The following is a 14,370-nucleotide window of genomic DNA, read 5'->3' on the forward strand; positions in this document are numbered from 1 at the left end:
CTCTGGGCTCCACAGTTTGGCTCTGCTGTTCTGTGGCTTGGTGCCCTGACTTGGGCTTCTATGCAGCCTGGATCTTTCGTGTGTGTGTGTGTGTGTGTGTGTGTGTGCGCACATGCATACATTTGTCTGTTTTTCTCTCTGTCTCGCTGTCTCTCACATTGACTGGGATTCAATACTTTAAAACAGCTTCCTTTTTTATTTGTGTGTGTTTGTGTCTCCATGGCTTCAGGCCCAGTGTCAGGAGGTCAGGAAACGTAAGGAGCTGGAGCTGCAGATTCTAACTGAGACGATCAGACGCTGGGAGGGAGATGACATCAGAACCCTGGGCCCTGTCCTGTACATGTCACACACACTCTGCCACACACACGGATCAGAGGTAAGACGCGCATCTAAAATCTACACCCAGGAACGTCTTAACAGTGTATGCTTGTCTTCTTTAGGAGAAGAATGAACGCTACCTCCTGCTGTTCCCAAATGTTCTCCTACTGCTGTCTGCCAGCTCCAGAATGAGTGGATTCATCTACCAGGTCAGGATCTCGCTCTGTCCTTTGTTAGTATTTAGGGCCCTATAGAATCCACTTTGTGGAGAACATGATGGAATCCTGGAATCGCGACATTAAAACGTAATTCAACAATAATCTAAAATGTATTGAACTTATGAGAAATCAACTAAATGGTTATTATCATGACATAAATAAAATGCATCAGTGATTCATATTTTCCTTCAACTTTCTGAAGAGGCAACGGCACAGGAATGCCTGTCTGTGTGCGCGCGTTTGTCTACCACTTCTTGTAGTTGTTAGAGATTATGCTAATGTGTTGCCAACTGTCTTCTGGTAGATGGTAAAGCTTTCCCAAAAACCTTCTCAATTAAATGTTAAAGCTGCAATATGTGACTTTTTGCGTGACCCAACCAAATTCACATAGAAATGTGAGTTATAGATCTGTCCATCTCATTGAAAGGTTGTCTAAGAAGCAGTGTATCTGTTCTATGTGCGCTATTTCTATTCTTCCAGTTAAGTTTAGTTTTTTCTTTTACTTTCAGTTTTGTGCACCAGCTTCAAACAGCTGAAAATACGATATTTTGGGTTATTGAAAATATATTTCACAGCGGTTTAGATGGTACAATGATTCTCTACACATTGCTTGTTTTGTCACACAAACTGAAATTAAGCAAACTATTGGAATTTTAGCAACCAGAATTTTTTTTTTTTGCCTATTGTACCATTTAACTACAAAGTAGCATACTGGCAGAATGATCTCATGAATATTTGCATCAATCCAGTAACTATTTTGTTTAGCAAACTTTGCAATCACATGAGTGCTACAGAAGCATCCTAACCAAACAACTGTCTCTGGCTAGTGAGCAGTTAAAGGGTAATTACACCCAAAAATCTACATTTCTTAGATTTTTTTCCCCCCCAAACCTCAAGTGGTCTCCTGATGTGGTTTAAACATTATTATGGACTGAGAACATCAAATTTTTGTTTTTTTCAACACATTGGGAAAAAGTGAAGAAATGGAATCCGGCAAAAATCTAACGGATTTTATAGTGCCCTTAAGTGTGTAAACACTAAAGGTTTGTGTAACTCTGTCGTTGATTTGCTTTAAAGGGTAAGCTGCCATTGACAGGAATGCTTATCTCAAGAATAGAAGATTGTGAGATGGTCAAAAACGCTTTTGAAATATCAGGTATGTTTACAGTTTTTTACTAGTGGAGTTTAAACAGCTCAAAATAAGGGTAATTACATGTGTGCGTGTATGAACATGTTAACTATACTTGTGGGGACCCGAAGGAAAAATGCTAGGAGGTTAAGGTTGATGTTAGGGGTTAGGTAAAATACGATTTTGAATGGGAATAAATTGTGTCCCCACGAGGTTAGTTAAACAAGACTTTGTGTGTGTGTTACAGGCAGTACGTGTGAGCGGATGCAGGTGGTGTGTAACAACCAGCAGGATTTGCAGGAGTGGGTGGAGCATCTGTCGAGACACACTCAGATCAGAAACGCCCCCTCCGTGATCATGACCACACCCACCGCCAAGCCCCAGTCTGTCCCCTGCCACACGGTAACACCCCCAACCTCTCCAGTTTGACTGTCAGTTAAAGGGAAGGGTATAGATGTTTGTCTGACATTTGTCTTGTGTAGATCCAGGTACATGGATTAGGATATTTGCAGGTTTAAATCCCAAATGAATGGAAAAGATCATGCTGCATTCATAACATCTTGTAAATTCGTAAATATGACCATGCCACTGGGAAAGATCCATTTGAATGCCCCTCCAACTGGTATTACTAGTGGGGAACTCGTCTACCATCAGACTTCTCCCACATGTTGAACTTAGTTGTCACATACTGAGGAAATACCTCTATAACAGCATTTTCGGCAGTTAAATGCAACAATTAAACATTATTTATAAAAAGCAATCTATTAATATAGTTTTTGAACACGATAATTTGTTTACAAGCTAGCTGGCTGTTCTTTTAATTTATGGTTGAAGCAGATTGTTTGCTCGTTAGCCAAGCATCGATTCTCAGCGAGTTCAAAGCACTTGAATGCATCCAACTCGTATTTACAAATGGTTATTACTAGAGCTCGACCGATTATGGTTTTTCAACGCCGAAACCGGTTATTGGAGGACCAAAAAAGCCGATATTTAAAATAAAATAAATATATATAACGACAATTACAACAATACTGAACACTTATTGTAACTTAATATAATACATAAATAAAATCGATTTAGTCTCAAATAATGAAACATGTTCAATTTGGTTTAAATAATGCAGAAACACAGTGTTGGAGAAGAAAGTAAAAGTGCAATATGTGCCATGTAAAAAAGCTAACTTTTTTTTAAAGTTCCTTGCTCAGAACATGAGAACATATGAAAGCTGGTGCTTTAATATTCCCAGTTCTTTAATATTCCCAGTTCTTCAATATTCCCAGTTAACAAGTTTTAGGTTGTAGTTATCGTAATTATGGCGCGTCGACTATTTCTCTCTCTACCATTTGTATTTCATATACCTCTGACTATTGGATGTTCTAGTAGGTACTTTAGTATTGCCAGCTTAATCTTGGGAGTTGATAGGCTTGAATTCATGAACAGCGCTGTGCTTCAAGCATTGTGATGAGCTGCTCGCAAACGCAGGAAAGTGCTGTTTGAATGAATGCTTACGAGCCTGCTGCTGCCTACCACCGCTCAGTCAGACTGCTCTATCAAATCATAGACTTAATTATAATAAACACATAGAAATACGAGCCTTAGACATTAATAATGGTCAAATCCGGAAACTATCATTTCGAAAACAAAACGTTTATTCTTGCAGTGAAATACGGAACCATTCCTTATCCCTAAGTCTAAATATTGCTGTTACATTGCACAAACCTCAATGTTATGTTATAATTATGTAAAAATCGGGCAAATTAATTATGGTCTTTATTAGGAAGAAACACAGTTCCCTATGACCCTGACTCTGCTTGCACTGAACGCAAATGAAGTGACGACACAATTTCCCTAGTTAATATTGCCTGCTAACATGCATTTATTTTAACTAAATATGCAGGTTTCAAAAAAATCTCTACTTCTGTGTATTGATTTTAAGAAAGGCATTGATGTTTATGGTTGGGTACATTTGTGCAAATGCGCTTTGTTAAATCATCACCTGTTTGGCGACGTTGAAGTAGGCTGTGATTCGATGATGAATTAACAGGCACCGCATTGATTATATGCAACGCAGGACAAGCTAGTTAACCTAGTAATATCATCAACCATATGTAGTTAACTAGTGATTATGTGAAGATTGTTTTTTTGTGAGTTAAGTTTAATGCTAGCTAGCAACTTACCTTGGCTCCTTTTGACGCTGCACTTGTGTGACAGGTGGTCAGGCTGCCACGCAGTTTCCTCGTGGTTTGCAATGGAATCGGCGTCCAAAAAGGCCGATAACTTGAAATTGGCCCTAATTAATCTGCCATTACGATTTAATCGGTCGACCTCCTTCCCACTAGTTAGTAGTTATTACCACCTTTCCATTTGGTTATGAACTCAGCAAGCACCATTAATTCCAAGAGATGCTACTGTATATATGATATACTCTCTTTTTTTTTTGTACCAGTCTTAAACTTCTCCCCTCTGTTCTCTCTCCCCCAGCTACCGTCCCATCCCCTGACCCCCACCAGACACTCAGAGAGTAGGGGTGTATCTGGAGGCCCTGCCTACCACACCCTACCTCACCCCTCCTCCCACGGGGCCCCTCAAACCCCCCCCATGTGGGGTCCCCTGGAGCCCCCCAGCACCCCCAAACCCTGGAGCCTCAGCTGCCTCCGCCCCGCGCCCCCACTCAGGCCCTCGGCAGCACTCTGCTATAAAGAGGTATGGTCCTGGGCCTTTCGTGTAAGAGGGAATAGGTTCCAAACAGTAATAGTCAGCACAGTTTCTAGAGATGATGCCTTTATCAATAAAATAGCCCACCTCTAGGGTTCTAAGAGAGCCTCTCTCTTTTTATCTCCCTCTCTAGGATCTGAGTAAAAGTCCTAAGAGTATGAAGAAGCTGCTGCCTAAACGTAAGCCTGAGAGGAAAGCTTCAGATGAGGACTTTGCTACCAGGAAGAGTACTGCAGCTCTGGAGGAGGATGCCCAGATCCTGAAAGTGATCGAGGCCTACTGCACCAGCGCCAAAACACGACAGACACTCAACTCAAGTAAGACTACGCCGCAAACACACAACCTGTCAGAGACCCAATACTTCAACCAATACCAACTAGTCTTTGGTGTCATTTATTTCTGTACTAACATGAACCATGTCCAGATTAGTTCTAAGACTTCACAGGTTCTGGATAAATGCTCTTTAGAGTATAGCTGTTTAGATTCAACTGTCAGTGTCTAGTCTATTGCTACTCATAGTTCAGTGTTGTTTCCTCTCTAACTATGTTCTCTCCTGTTTCTTTTCTCTCCCCTCATCCCCTTTGCATTCTGTTATTCTCTGCTCTGTTCCTCCTCCTTTTGGTTTGTCTATTTTGTGTCCTCTGCCTTTAAATATATATATATATTATTTTTGTCCTCATTCATAACCCCACCATCCCTCCTTGTTTTAAATATACCTGTATATTATTTATCCTATTATTATGGACCCCTCCACAACCTACCTCAACAATTATTTGCCCCCCCACACTGCTTTTATTATGGTTTGATCCACTCCCCCTCGTTCCGTATGGTTTGATCCACTCCCCCAGCATGGCAGGGTACTGATTTGATGCATAACCATGTGCTGGCCGAGGCAGTTGACCGGTCCAGTGTGGACACTATAGGTTGCCGTAGCAGCCTGTCCAGAGGGACCGAGCCCTGGTCTGACCTATCAGAGGACTCGGATTATGACAGTATTTGGACCGCCAGTAGTTACAGGACCTCCTCCGTTTCTCGTAAGAGCTACAGTCGCTCCTCCCATATATCCCGCTCCCTCACACCTTTTTTAATAAACTATTTTATTTTGAAAGAGATATGATTTTCTTTCATCGTAGTTTTGGAATCCCATTTCTGGCTAGGCCACATTCAGTACGCAAATGTTGCAGATAGAAATGCAGTGAATAGAGCTGACATAATTCCTTATTCTACATGTTTGTTTAACATAATACATTTCTATCTGAATGTCGGCCAACGTTGTGTCCTGCTGCCACCGTTTGTAGTTTCTCCCCCTCCCTTAGTCATGGTTGGTTGTGTGTGGTTTACAGTAGCTGTGTCTGGTGTTTCTGTGAAATGTCTGTCATGCCAACCTCTCAGAAACTGAAGATGGTGAGGAACCTAACGTGACCTCTCTCCCTTATGTATGTATGCACAGTGCCTTGCAAAAGTATTCATCCCCCTTGGCGTTTTTCCTATTTTGTTTCATTACAAACTGTAATTTAAATGGATTTTTATTTGGATTTCGTGTGATGGACATACACAAAATAGTCCAAATTAGTGAAGTGAAATGAAAAAAATATCTTGTTTAAAAAATACATGTAAAAAAAAACTAAGTGGTGTGTTATACACCCCCTTTTTGCTATGAAGCCACTAAATAACATCTGGTGCCACCAATTACCTTCAGAAGTCACATAATTAGTTCAATAAAGTCCACCTGTATGCAATCTAAGGGTCACATGATCTCAAATCAAATCAAATCACATTTATTTGTCACATACACATGGTTAGCAGATGTTAATGCGAGTGTAGCGAAATGCTTGTGCTTCTAGTTCCGACAATGCAGTAATAACGAACAAGTAATCTAACTAACAATTTAAAAAAAAACTACTGTCTTATACACAGTGTAAGGGGATAAAGAATATGTACATAAGGATATATGAATGAGTGATGGTACAGAGCGGCATAGGCAAGATACAGTAGATGATATCGAGTACAGTATATACATATGAGATGAGTATGTAAACCAAGTGGCATAGTTAAAGTGGCTAGTGATACATGTATTACATAAGGATGCAGTCGATGATATAGAGTACAGTATCTACGTATGCATATGAGATGAATAATGTAGGGTAAGTAACATTATATAAGGTAGCATTGTTTAAAGTGGCTAGTGATATATTTACATCATTTCCCATCAATTCCCATGATTAAAGTGGCTGGAGTAGAGTCAGTGTCATTTACAGTGTGTTGGCAGTAGCCACTCAATGTTAGTGGTGGCTGTTTAACAGTCTGATGGCCTTGAGATAGAAGCTGTTTTTCAGTCTCTCGGTCCCAGCTTTGATGCACCTGTACTGACCTCGCCTTCTGGATGACAGCGGGGTGAACAGGCAGTGGCTCGGGTGGTTGATGTCCTTGATCTTTATGGCCTTCCTGTAGCATCAGATGGTGTAGGTATCCTGGAGGGCAGGTAGTTTGCCCCCGGTGATGCGTTGTGCAGACCTCACTACCCTCTGGAGAGCCTTACGGTTGAGGGCGGTGCAGTTGCCATACCAGGCGGTGATACAGCCCGCCAGGATGCTCTCGATTGTGCATCTGTAGAAGTTTGTGAGTGCTTTTGGTGACAAGCCGAATTTCTTCAGCCTCCTGAGGTTGAAGAGGCGCTGCTGCGCCTTCCTCACGATGCTGTCTGTGTGAGTGGACCAATTCAGTTTGTCTGTGATGTGTATGCCGAGGAACTTAAAACTTGCTACCCTCTCCACTACTGTTCCATCGATGTGGATGGGGGGGTGTTCCCTCTGCTGTTTCCTGAAGTCCACAATCATCTCCTTAGTTTTGTTGACGTTGAGTGTGAGGTTATTTTCCTGACACCACACTCCGAGGGCCCTCACCTCCTCCCTGTAGGCCGTCTCGTCGTTGTTGGTAATCAAGCCTACCACTGTTGTGTCGTCCGCAAACTTGATGATTGAGTTGGAGGCGTGCGTGGCCACGCAGTCGTGGGTGAACAGGGAGTACAGGAGAGGGCTCAGAACGCACCCTTGTGGGGCCCCAGTGTTGAGGATCAGCGGGGAGGAGATGTTGTTGCCTACCCTCACCACCTGGGGGCGGCCCGTCAGGAAGTCCAGTACCCAGTTGCACAGGGCGGGGTCGAGACCCAGGGTCTCGAGCTTGATGATGAGCTTGGAGGGTACTATGGTGTTGAATGCCGAGCTGTAGTCGATGAACAGCATTCTCACATAGGTATTCCTCTTGTCCAGATGGGTTAGGGCAGTGTGCAGTGTGGTTGAGATTGCATCGTCTGTGGACCTATTTGGGCGGTAAGCAAATTGGAGTGGGTCAAGGGTGTCAGGTAGGGTGGAGGTGATATGGTCCTTGACTAGTCTCTCAAAGCACTTCATGATGACGGATGTGAGTGCTACGGGGCGGTAGTCGTTTAGCTCAGTTACCTTAGCTTTCTTGGGAACAGGAACAATGGTGGCCCTCTTGAAGCATGTGGGAACAGCAGACTGGTATAGGGATTGGTTGAATATGTCCGTAAACACACCGGCCAGCTGGTCTGCGCATGCTCTGAGGGCGTGGCTGGGGATGCCATCTGGGCCTGCAGCCTTGCGAGGGTTAACACGTTTAAATGTCTTACTCACTTCGGCTGCAGTGAAGGAGAGACCGCATGTTTTCGTTGCAGGCCGTGTCAGTGGCACTGTATTGTCCTCAAAGCGGGCAAAAAAGTTGTTTAGTCTGCCTGGGAGCAAGACATCCTGGTCCGTGACTGGGCTGGGTTTCTTCCTGTAGTCCGTGATTGACTGTAGACCCTGCCACATGCCTCTTGTGTCTGAGCCGTTGAATTGAGATTCTACTTTGTCTCTGTACTGGCGCTTAGCTTGTTTGATAGCCTTGCGGAGGGAATAGCTGCACTGTTTGTATTCAGTCATGTTACCAGACACCTTGCCCTGATTAAAAGCAGTGGTTCGCGCCTTCAGTTCCACACGAATGCTGCCATCAATCCACGGTTTCTGGTTGGGGAATGTTTTAATCATTGCTATGGGAACGACATCTTCAACGCACGTTCTAATGAACTCGCACACCGAATCAGCGTATTCGTCAATGTTGTTGGCTGACGCAATACGAAACATCTCCCAGTCCGCGTGATGGAAGCAGTCTTGGAGTGTGGAGTCAGCTTGGTCGGACCAGCGTTGGACAGACCTCAGCGTGGGAGCTTCTTGTTTTAGTTTCTGTCTGTAGGCAGGGATCAACAAAATGGAGTCGTGGTCAGCTTTTCCGAAAGGGGGGCGGGGCAGGGCCTTATATGCGTCGCGGAAGTTAGAGTAACAATGATCCAGGGTCTTTCCACCCCTGGTTGCGCAATCGATATGCTGATAAAATTTAGGGAGTCTTGTTTTCAGATTAGCCTTGTTAAAATCCCCAGCTACAATGAATGCAGCCTCCGGATAAATCGTTTCCAGTTTGCAGAGAGTTAAATAAAGTTCGTTCAGAGCCATCGATGTGTCTGCTTGGGGGGGGATATATACGGCTGTGATTATAATCGAAGAGAATTCTCTTGGTAGATAATGCGGTCTACATTTGATTGTGAGGAATTCTAAATCAGGTGAACAGAAGGATTTGAGTTCCTGTATGTTTCTTTCATCACACCATGTCACGTTGGCCATAAGGCATACGCCCCCGCCCCTCTTCTTACCAGAAAGATGTTCGTTTCTGTCGGCGCGATGCGTGGAGAAACCCGCTGGCTACACCGCTTCGGATTGCGTCTCTCCAGTTAGCCATGTTTCCGTGAAGCAGAGAACGTTAGTCTCTGATGTCCCTCTGGAATGCTACCCTTGCTCGGATTTCATCAACCTTGTTGTCAAGAGACTGGACATTGGCAAGAAGAATGCTAGGGAGTGGTGCACGATGTGCCCGTCTCCGGAGTCTGACCAGAAGACCGCTTCGTTTCCCTCTTTTTCTGAGTCGTTTTTTTGGGTCGCTGCATGGGAACCATCCCGTGGCACTGGTTGTAAGGCAGAACACAGGATCCGCATCGCGAAAAACATATTCTTGGTCGTACTGATGGTGAGTTGACGCTGATCTTATATTCAGTAGTTCTTCTCGGCTGTATGTGATGAAACCTAAGATGACCTGGGGTACTAGTGTAAGAAATAACATGAAAAAAAACAAAACTGCATAGTTTCCTAGGAACGCGAAGCGAGGCGGCCATCTCTGTCTGCCACATGAGCTCCGTATATATACACCTGTTCTGAAAGGTCCCAGAGTCTGCAACACCACTAAGAAGGGGCACCACCAAACAAGTGGAACTATGAAGACCAATGAGCTCTCCAAACAGGTCAGGGACAAAGTTGGGAAGAAGTACAGATCAGGGATGGGTTTTGAACATCCCACGGAGCACCATTAAATCCATTATTAAAAAATGGAAAGAATATGGCACCACAACCAACCTGCCAAGAGAGGGCCGCCCACCAAAACTCACAGACCAGGCAAGGAGGGCATTAATCAGAGGGGCAACAAAGATAACCCTGAAGGAGCTGCAAAGCTCCACAGTGGAGATTGGAGTATCTGTCCATTGGACCACTTTAAGCTGTACACGCCACAGAGTTGGGCTTTACGGAAGAGTGGCCAGAAAAAAGCCATTGCTTAAAGAAAAATATAATATGTTCACCAAAAGGCATGTGGGAGACTCTCCAAACATATGGAAGAAGGTATTCTGGTCAGTTGACACTAAAATGGAGCTTTTTGGCTATCAAGGAATACGATGTCTGGCGCAAACCCAACACTTCTCATCACCTTGAACACCTTCCCCTCAGTGAAGCATGGTGGCGGCAGCATCATGCTGTGGGGATGTTTTTCATCGGCAGGGACTGGGAAATAAAAATCTGTTTAATTCCAGGTTGTAAGGCAACAAAATACTTTCGCAAGGCACTGTGTGTATTCATGCATGCACTACTGGTTAGAGCCAGGTTGCACTGTTCTGTGAAGGGAGTAGTACACAGCGCTGTACGAGATCTTCAGTTTCTTGGCAATTTCTCACATGGAATAGCCTTCATTTCTCAGAACAAGAATAGACTGAAAGTAATTTGTTTCTGGCTATTTGAGCCTGTAATCAAACCCAAATGCTGATGCTCCAGATACTCAACTAGCCTAAAGAAGGCCAGTTTTATTGCTTAATCAGAACAACAGTTTTCAGCTGTGCTAACATAATTGCAAAAGGGTTTTCTAATGATCAGTTAGCCTTTTTAAAATGATACACTTGGATTAGCTAACACAACGTGCCATTGGAACACAGGAGTGATGGTTGCTGATAATGGGCCTCTATAGATATTCCATAAAAAATCAGCCGTTTCCTGCTACAATAGTCATTTACAACATTAACAATGTCTACACTGTATTTCTAATCAATTTGATGTTATTTTAATTGGCAAAATTAGCTTTTCTTTTAAAAACAAGGACATTTCTAAGTGACCCCAAACTTTTTAACAGTAGTATACACACACACACACACACACACACACACCCTTCTCCCCTCAAAAGACCTCGGTGGACAAAGGGAATAACTGCTCCTCAGCCTCCCTTCTGTTCTCAACTATTAACAGCTTCAAAGGACCTGGTGTCATGTTACAATCATTAAAATGATGAGTTAATATGCTGCTGTCATAGCTTAGATCTCCCTTGGAGAACAGAGATATTGAATCTCCTATATGGCTAAAGGATAAATGGTAGATGAGGGAGACTTGATTTGCCAGGTCAAGTTCTCCTCCTCTACCCACACCTGTCCTGATCCTTCCACAGGCCCCCTTTGACAGGCCACTTATCTGAATCTGGTTTGGGATGTATCCTCATACTCTAAAATGGCCTCCTTGTCTTCTTTCCTTCATTGCCGCTGATAAATGAAAGGGCTCCTATAAAGGACTGTGATCAGGGGGGACAGGACACAAGGAGAAGAGGCTAGTTTGAACTATTGAGCTACAGCCTTAGTGTGTCAAACTAAGGTCACCCTCCCCTCAGTCTGTCAATGAGTCATCTCGTCCATCGACCAATGTGCTCTGCTGACGGTCTTGTTTTACCAATCAGGATCCAGGGAGAAGTCAGGTGTGCACATGCTCTTCCCTGAGGAGGAGAAGATCATCGTGGAGGAGACCAAGAGCAACGGACAGACTGTCATCGAGGAGAAGTAAGCACTACATTCCTCCCTGAACTACCAGTGCGTTAGATTGGGAGAACTCTTCACTTCACACGTTCAGAAGTTTAAATGTTCCCTAATGGGGTTTATTGATAATGGTGAGCTGTGGTTGGGTTGGTTAACTAACATGTCTGTCTGCCTTAGGACTCTAGTAGACACGGTGTATGGGCTGAAGGATGAAGTGCAGGAGCTGAAACAGGTGAGCGTTCAGGAGAGTTCGCCAAACCGTCACATCAAATAGCATGTCAGTCGTTCAGCATCATAATGAATCAATTAGAGGCTCTCTATGACAAACCTCTAAGCATATACATCCTAGAACCAGAGCACTGTTCATTCCAGGCATGTGCGATTTAGAGCCTTTTCTAAGATCCAGCGGCCGTCTTTGTCCCCTCCCCCCCCAACAGGACAACAAGAAGATGAGGAGAACCCTGGATGAAGAGCAGAAAGCCAGGAAGGAGCTAGAGAAGATCCTGAGGAGAGTCCTGAAGAACATGAACGACCCCACCTGGGACGAGACCAACCTGTGAGTGCTCAGGTGACATCGCATCAACATGGTTGAGTTCGGGTTCCACCGTGACTGGACACAAATGGTTAACCACAAAGCCATCTGACGTAACACTGTGGAACACTGATCTGTCACTGTTGTAAGAGACTAGTTGTGGTCCAAAGTCAAAACAGCCAAATAGCGTCCCTGAATAACTCTGGAAGACTATTGACTGCGGCATGGACCTCCGACCTCTGTGTTGATCTGGGATTGGAAAGAGGCTGGAACAATCACACCAGTGGAGATACATCTGACGTCACTGACTCTGTCTCCTTCCGAGTGCTTCTCAAAGGGTGATTCCTCTCTACCTCTCCCCTTCTGCACTGATCTGAAAGCAGGTGAAAACAACATGGGAATTTTCTGTCACTTGTACAGTACTTTAACATTCGTGATGAGGAAAGGAAGTAAGTTCAGACTATTGAGATCCATCCCCTGCATGTAGAGGAATAGTCTCAGGGAATAATTTCTAGAGACAGTGGCTGCATCTCAATAGTGGTTTGCTCTTCTCATCTTTGCTGATATGTGCAGTAGGTCCCTAGTGCCTACAAAGGGATTTCCTTCCACCTGTCCAGTTTTATGCAGATGAAAGACGAGGAAAGGTAACAACGTTAGACTATTGAGATGCAACCCAGACACTTATGACAGATGATGATTTTGTCACTGCCTGCATTTAACCTGCTGCCAAGCTCCTCAACACCCCCACCCTCTTACCCCACTCTGGAGCATCTCCCTGCCCATTCCTCTGAGCCTTGTAGGAACCTATGGCCAAAACACAGAACAGCATAACCTCTAGCTCATTCTGCATGTTTCCATGGAAACCTTAGCAATCCAATACTGGAACGTTTTCAGGTGATTTTTGTAGCTTTCTAATGATGATGATTTGAAGTATTCTGGATGACCTATTTCTTGTTTGTTTCTGTTATTTTAGCGGATAATGGACTTTCTATTTTAATGCTTTCCTGAAAACACTTTCTACTTTTGATTTTCTACTTTGTCACCTATGATTTGTACAGAAACTAACTGTAGCGTCTCAAATTAATATCATGAAATGTGCCTTGGGGAAACTATTCCATGATATTAGCTTACATTTCTGGCAGGCTCTTCAGTTTAGAATAAGTCAAATATTCCAATGCAATATTGATTCCAATGATGAACACTAATGTAAACTACTTATCTAACTATTTCAGATTCTATATTATGTCTGTAATTTATGTATTTAAATGAAATTGACTGAGAAATGTATTATGCACTCCTCAAGTCTATTGATCAGTGAAAACCTCCCTCCTCAATTCTATTGTTCAGTGAAAACCTCCCTCCTCAAGTCTATTGTTCAGTGAAAACCTCCCTCCTCAAGTCTATTGTTCAGTGAAAACCTCCCTCCTCAAGTCTATTGTTCAGTGAACACCTCCCTCCTCAAGTCTATTGTTCAGTGAACACCTCCCTCCTCAAGTCTATTGTTCAGTGAACACCTCCCTCCTCAAGTCTATTGTTCAGTGAACTCCTCCCTTCCCAAGTCTATTGTTCAGTGAACACCTCCCTCCCCAAGTCTATTGTTCAGTGAACACCTCCCTCCCATATCCTATATTTATTACCTCTTCGTCTCTCTCACTCTTCTCAACTTGTCTCTGAATTAAACCAGTAAACTGAATCTCATGTGTATCTGAATACTTGCGATGACTGACGTGTTGTTTTACCCGTCTTAGTTGAAAGCACTGGCTGTACGTTGCCTCTGAATAACAGCGTCTGCTAAATGACCTAAATGTGATGTAGCCTTTGTCCTGCAAAGTGCTGTCACTTTTCACTTCAAATGTATCAGACAGTTATCATTGGATACCTGTCAGTGGTAGATTCAGGTGGAAATATACTATAAACAATCCAGAAATGGTGACGGTGACCACGTTTCCATGCGCACAGTATTCCGGACAGTAGCTCATATCCCACTTAAGGTATTATTTGGGATGAGCTGTTTACGTGCACCTTTTGGTATTTTGCTCACGAGTATCCCTGTATCCATGAATAAACAGAATAGTTAAAATGTAAGTTATATGGGTAAAATGGAATAGTAACTGGACTCTGGACACTGACTGTAGGCCCTCTGACCGGTACAGTAATATTATACATTTCTTGCATTGAAATACAACAGTTTTGTGTCAGGAACAGAAGTGGAGAAATATGAATTCTTTCTTTCGGTATCTCTTGAGAAAATGTGAATGTGAGTGTAACATGTTATCTTTGACACTGTTATGCC

General features: G+C 43.4%; 1 protein-coding gene across 2 annotated transcripts in view; it reads left to right on the plus strand.

Annotated features, from left to right (window-relative positions):
• LOC109882091 (rho guanine nucleotide exchange factor 7-like) overlaps positions 1 to 13,770 on the plus strand; it is a 29,003-nt gene extending 15,233 nt beyond the window's left edge. Inside the window, exons 12-21 of one of the 2 annotated variants that reach the window (XM_031792708.1) lie at positions 230 to 376; positions 441 to 527; positions 1,614 to 1,692; positions 1,913 to 2,067; positions 4,147 to 4,368; positions 4,514 to 4,697; positions 5,229 to 5,414; positions 11,470 to 11,569; positions 11,723 to 11,777; positions 11,983 to 13,770. In XM_031792708.1, the coding sequence (XP_031648568.1) occupies positions 230 to 376; positions 441 to 527; positions 1,614 to 1,692; positions 1,913 to 2,067; positions 4,147 to 4,368; positions 4,514 to 4,697; positions 5,229 to 5,414; positions 11,470 to 11,569; positions 11,723 to 11,777; positions 11,983 to 12,105 (1,338 nt within the window). In that variant the 3' untranslated portion in view covers positions 12,106 to 13,770. The remainder of the gene's footprint in view (positions 1 to 229; positions 377 to 440; positions 528 to 1,613; positions 1,693 to 1,912; positions 2,068 to 4,146; positions 4,369 to 4,513; positions 4,698 to 5,228; positions 5,415 to 11,469; positions 11,570 to 11,722; positions 11,778 to 11,982) is intronic. The other variant, XM_031792709.1, reaches the window with a different exon arrangement.
• Positions 13,771 to 14,370: the final 600 nt, after the last annotated feature.

The sequence above is a fragment of the Oncorhynchus kisutch genome, linkage group LG16 (assembly GCF_002021735.2).
Source record: "Oncorhynchus kisutch isolate 150728-3 linkage group LG16, Okis_V2, whole genome shotgun sequence".
NCBI lineage: Eukaryota > Metazoa > Chordata > Actinopteri > Salmoniformes > Salmonidae > Oncorhynchus > Oncorhynchus kisutch.